The sequence below is a fragment of the Epinephelus moara genome, chromosome 22, assembly GCF_006386435.1.
Source record: "Epinephelus moara isolate mb chromosome 22, YSFRI_EMoa_1.0, whole genome shotgun sequence".
NCBI lineage: Eukaryota > Metazoa > Chordata > Actinopteri > Perciformes > Serranidae > Epinephelus > Epinephelus moara.
This window is the reverse complement of record NC_065527.1, coordinates 32581416-32587548: the sequence shown is the minus strand read 5'-3', so window position 1 is coordinate 32587548 and position 6133 is coordinate 32581416. Positions and strand designations below refer to the sequence as shown.

The 6133-nt window shown below is 38.9% G+C and overlaps 1 protein-coding gene across 3 annotated transcripts in view; it reads right to left on the bottom strand.

The window, feature by feature from the left end:
• cdc42se1 (CDC42 small effector 1) overlaps positions 1 to 6133 on the bottom strand; it is a 43198-nt gene that overhangs the window by 2771 nt on the left and 34294 nt on the right. For 2 of the 3 annotated variants that reach the window (XM_050035356.1, XM_050035357.1), the window contains 2 exons: positions 5626 to 5730; positions 3963 to 4034 (listed from right to left, as the gene is read on the bottom strand). In XM_050035356.1, the coding sequence (XP_049891313.1) occupies positions 3966 to 4034; positions 5626 to 5730 (174 nt within the window). In that variant the 3' untranslated portion in view covers positions 3963 to 3965. The remainder of the gene's footprint in view (positions 1 to 3962; positions 4035 to 5625; positions 5731 to 6133) is intronic. The other variant, XM_050035358.1, reaches the window with a different exon arrangement.

The window sequence follows — 6133 nt, the reverse complement described above, 5'->3', positions numbered from 1 at the left end:
GATAATATGGCACTATGAGCTCTCTAAGATATGACGGAGCCTGACCATTTAAAGCTTTATAAGTTAGGAGTAGGATTTTAAATTCAATTCTGGATTTTACAGGGAGCCAGTGCAGAGAAGCTAAAACAGGAGAAATATGATCTTGTTTCTTAGTTCCTGTTAGTGCACGTGCCGCTGCGTTCTGAATTAGCTGGAGAGTTTTTAAGGACTTACTAGAGCTACCTGATAATAGGGAGTAACAGTAATCCAGCCTTGAGGTAACAAAAGCGTGGACCAATTTTTCTGCATCTTTTCGGGTCAGGATAGGCCTAATTTTCGCAATATTACCCAGATGAAAATATGCAGTCCTGGAGGTTCGTTTTAAATGGGAATTAAAAGACAAATCTTGGTCAAATATTACTCCGAGGTTTCTTACGGTAGTGCTAGAGGGCAGAGCAATGCGATCTAGAGAAACTATGTCATCAGATAAAGAGTCTCTGAGTTGTTTCGGGCCAAGAACAATAACTTAAAGAGTCTCTGAGTTGTTTCGGGCCAAGAACAATAACTTCTTTTTTGTCTGAATTTAACATCAGGAAATTGGTGCTCATCCAGGTTTTTATGTCTTTAAGGCATTTTTGAAGTTCAGTTTACTGATCAGTTTCTTTTGGCTTTATCAATAAATACAATTGTGTATCATCTGCATAACAATGGAAATTTACAGAGTGATTTCTAATAATGTTACCTAAGGGAAGCATATATAGAGTGAATAGGATTGGTCTGAGCACAGAACCCTGTGGAACTCCAAAACAAACTTTAGTGCGTAGAGATGATTCATCATGAACATGAATGAACTGAAAACGATCAGATAAATAAGATTTAAACCAGCTTAGTGCAGAACCTTTTAGGCCAATTAAATGTTCCAGTCTCTGTAGCAGAATTTGATGGTCAATAGTGTAAAACGCTGCACTAAGATCTAGTAAAACAAGTACATAGACGAGTCCTTTGTCTGAAGCAATCAGAAGGTCATTTGTAATTTTAACTAGTGCTGTCTCAGTGCTATGATGCACTCTAAATCCTGACTGAAATTCTTCAAATAAGTTATTATCATGGGGAAAAAATCACACAGCTGGTCTGCGAGTATTTTCTCAAGGATCTTTGAAAGAAAGGGAAGATTAGATATTGGTCTATAGTTGGCTAACACCTCAGGATCCAGGGTGGGCTTTTTTTTAGAAGAGGTTTAATTACAGCTACCTTAAAGGACTGTGGTATATAGCCTGTTAATAAAGATATATTGATCATGTCTAATATATGAGTGTTAACTAAAGGTAAGACTTCCTTAAGTAGCCTAGTTGGGATGGGGTCTAAGAGACACGATGATAAATAGATGAAGAAATCATTGTGGTCAATTGTTGAAGAGAAATCGGGGAGAAGCTATATAGATATATATTAGGTCTTACAGCTGTGTTTGAGGGCAGATTGGTTCCGTTTGAGGGCAGGAAGTCATTAATTTTGCCTCTAATAGTTTGAATTTTGTCATTAAAAAAGCTCATAAAATCATTACTGCTAAGGGCTAAAGGAATACAAGGCTCAATAGAGCTGTGACTCTCAGTCAGTGCTGAAAAGAAACCTGGGGTTGTTCTTATTTTCTTCTATAAATGCTGAGTAATAGTTTGCTTTGGCATTGCAGAGGCCCCTCTTATATGTTTTGAGACTTTGTTCCCAGACTAAACGAGATTCTTCTAGTTTGGTTAATCGCCAATTCCTTTCAAATTTTCGCGATATTTGTTTTAATTTTCGGGTTTGAGAGTTGTACCAAGGAGCGAACTTTCTTTGCTTTTTTTTAACTTCTTTTTAAGAGGTGCTACAGAGTCGAGTGTTGTTCGCAGCGAGCCTGTAGCGCTATCGACAAGATGATCAAATTGGGAGAGTTTAAAGTCGGTACGGGGAAACCTCTGTTACAGAAGGACATGCTATTAAATTCAATGTCGATGGAATCTTTGCCTTAAATTTTGCGACTGCGCTATCCGATAAACATCTAGTATAGTAACTGTTGCTGAGTGGCGTGTAATCAAGTAAAAAGAAATCAAAAGTTATGAAATAATGGTCTGATAGAGAGGGATTCCATACGTTAGAACTAGATTGAGGGTATGGTTAAAACAGTGAGTGGGTTTATGTACACCCTGACTGAAGCCAATGGAGTCTAATAATGAGATCAACGCAGTAGCGAGGGAGTCATTATCAACGTCAACATGAATGTTAAAATAGCCTACAATAATAACTTGATCTAATTTCAGAACTAAACTGGATAAAAACTCTGAGAATTCAGATACAAATTCAGAATACGGGCCAGGAGCACGGTACATTATAACAAATAAAAGTGGCTGCGAGGTTTTCCAGGTCGGATGTAAAAGACTAAGAACGAGGCTTTCAAATGAATTAGAATCTAGTTTAGGTTTAGGGCTGATTAACAGACTGGAGTTAAAAATGGCTGCAACTCCCCACTAATAAACATGGCCAGGTTTCTAGACATGAGAGCAGCTCTATCCAAAGTGGGATGAATGCCGTCTCTCCTAATCAGACCAGGTTTTCCCCAGAAAGTTTGCCAATGATTAACGAAACCCAATGCACCCAACACATAATGCACCCGACGTACAATGCACCCAATGCACGATGCACCTGACGCACAATGCACCCAACGCACAATGCACTCAAAGCACAATGCACCCAATGCACAATGCACCCATTGCACAAGGCACCCGAAGCACAATGCACCCTTTACTGTCTGCATGAGAAGCACCGGCTGTCAGCCAACTCCCATGTAAACCCATGTGAATCATTATTAGACATTCAGAACAACAGACATCGTATAAATAGCAACAGAGTCCACTTCGAGTGGATGGGTCCAACAAGCACAGGACTATGACCCAGCAGACCAGTGTTCTTGTCTCGTGTGAAACCAAAAGTTAATGTTGACTTATTTTGTCATGTGAATCGTTAATTACATGAATCAACGTCAACCACAACCTTTTTCTAACCTTAACCACATCATTTTGTTGCCTAACCCTATTGGCCGACCCCTTCTGCATCAAGATAAGACGTAAAGGGCAGAAGTCTTTGGATGTGGAGCACTGAAAAAAGTTGAAGTGCTAAAAGGAGAAGACGTTTCAGTTTATATGTGAGCTGTGAGTGAAGTTGAGGTGTCAGTTGAAGTGGCAGCACTGATGGAAGTACAATGAAATAGAATAATTTTACACAAAGAAAGTATGACAACTTTGTATGACAAACTTGAAAAAGTTCACTAAAGAAAATGTGAGTGTTCACATCAGCTCAAATGTGAAGTTGCAATGCTGAAAGGAGCTCAAGTGTCAGTCTGAGCGAACTTGTTTAAAGGAGCTGAAGTGTCAGTCCAAGCGAATGTGTTTGAAGGAGCTGAAGTGTGAGTCTGAGCGAACATGTTTAAAGGTCCTAAAGTGTTTAAAGAAGCTGAAGTGTCCATCTGAGCGAACGTGTTTAAAGAAGCTGAAGTGTCTATCTGAGCGAACGTGTTTAAAGAAGCTGAAGTGTCAGTCTGAGTGAACGTGTTTAAAGGAGCTGAGCGAACGTGTTTAAAGAAGTTAAAGTGTCAATCTGAGCAGACGCATTTAAAGGAGCTGAGGCATCAGTCAGAGCAAATACATTTAAAGTAGCTGGAGTGTCAGTCTGAGTGAACGTATTTAAAGGAGCTGAAGCACCAGTCTGAGCAAACATGTTTAAAGGAGCTGAGGTGTCAGTCTGACCGAACGAGAAGTCACAGTGTTTGTTGATATGAAAGTAGTGTACTTCGTACTTTACATCATGAAGTGTTTTACTCTGAGAGGAGTTGAAGTGTTAGTTTATGTGTGTGAGCGCTGCGTGAAGTTGAAGAGGCAGCTGTGTGTGTGTGTGTGTGTGTGTGTGTGTGTGTGTGTGTGTGTGTGTGTGTGTGTGTGTGTGTGTGTGTTTACCGGCTATAACAGGCTGTTCCTGCCGTTCATGTTCGGGCCTTTAGACCTCATTTGTTCTTGAACCGACCCCGACTGTACGTACGCACGCACGCACACACACACACACACACACACACACACACAGAACATAATCAATATGATTGGTTACATGTAAATGAACACATAACTTACATTTCATGTATTTAGATTTTTTTTCATTTAATTCAGTATTATGTGTAATTGTGTTTAATTCTGTGTAAATATTATGTACATTCTGTAGTTTGCATTTCTATTGATTAATGGACTATTATTATTTAGTCATTCACTCAGTGTGTTTGTGTTTTGGGTGAATTTAGATTCTCTGTTTATCATTTGACGTAACAAAGGAAGTGACTTAGTGAGGAAGGACACATCTGACTGCTGAACTCATCCAAGAGGAAGACCACCTGCTGACTCTGACCAGTCATCACACAGATGATGTCATCAGACCATTTCAAACTGCTCCAGCTGTTGATGGAATTACATTAAATGATTGTTCTGTTTTTTCTTTTTTGTGTTCTTATTACTTTCTACTTTACTTTAACCATTTTATTTTATTTCATTTTGACTTTCTTTAAGTTTTTGTTTGGTTGTTTTATACTTTCTTAGGTCTACAGTATTACATTTTCTTTAATTTTAATTTTACCTTTAATTCAATTTACTTTTCATGTTATTTTACTTTATCTCATTTTAATACATAATTTACTTTATTTTTTGTTTGTTTTCTATTTTCTTAGGTCTACTGTATTACATTTTATTTAATTTTACCTTTACCTTTAATTTAGTTTTTACTTACTTACTTTTTTTTTTTTACTTTATTTTGTTCTATTACATATATTTATATTTTTTTTACCATTTTATTTTGTTTTTAATTTCCGTTGTTTTTTTTGTTTTTTTTAATATATTTCTTAGGCCTATTGTTTTACATTTTATCTAATTTTACCTTTAATTAAATTTACTTTTTTATTTTATTTTATTTTATTACACACTATATCATTATTTTATTTTATTCTATCTTTTTTGTTTTAATATTTTTTTGTTATACTGTATTTTATTTATTGTGTTGTGGTCAGACCTGCAGCTGAACTCGAGGCAGATTTTAACAGACAACAGAGGAGCTAAAATAGAAACAGGAAGAGCACAGTGCTGCGTGGCACTTCCTGACAAAGCAAATGAAGAACATGTAAATATATTTCTAATATTATAGGCGTTTCTCAATCTGCGTTCTTGCCTGTACTTGTGTTCTTTCAGACTTGTGAAACGTCATCAGTTGCAGCCCAAGCACTGTTCCAATTCAAAGTCCGCATCCAGCCAAGTACAGTCCAAATGCCCAGATGTGAACTTGCTCTGCCCGTTCCATCGGGGATGCATCGGGAGGTGACTTGAGTGGACTTTTGACAGCCAGGTATCCCAAAAAGCATTTCTCACAGACCAGCGGCAATGGCAGCTGTCCTTGGGAGTTTGGACTCCTAAGTCAAACTTGCCAAGTCCGAACTCCCAAGTGCACACGTCCGAACTTGGTGTACTTGGTATTGAGAAACGCCCTATGTCTCATGCAATTACAGCTTAATTTTCAAAATATAATAACCACACAGACAGGTGTACAGACAGACAGACAGACAGACAGACAGGTGTGTCATCTCACCGGCTGCAGGCCCTCTGCCATCTCTCCGGAGCCGATGTGTGTGAGGTGAATGAAGTTTGTTGGTTCTCCGATCATACTGCGATCAATCTTCCTCCTCTTCTTCTTCTAAACACACACACACACACACACACACACACAGGCTATTAACATTGTCAAAGTCATCTCATTCCAACAGTGTCATTACGTTTTATTTTTCATAATGAATCATCTTGTTTAATTTTTGCATATGTGTTGCGTTCAGGGACATTCAGGGCTGTGTTCAGGGCCACTCTGCGCTGTGTTAAGGGACTCTCCGCCCTGCATTCAGGGACGCTCTGCACTGCGTTCAGGGACGCTCTGCACTGCGTTCAGGGACACTCTGCACTGCATTCAGGGACACTCTGCACTACGATCAGGGACGCTCTACACTGCATTCAGGGACACTCTGCACTACGATCAGGGACGCTCTGCACTGCATTCAGGGACACTCTGATCAGGGACGCTCTGCACTGCATTCAGGGACACTCTG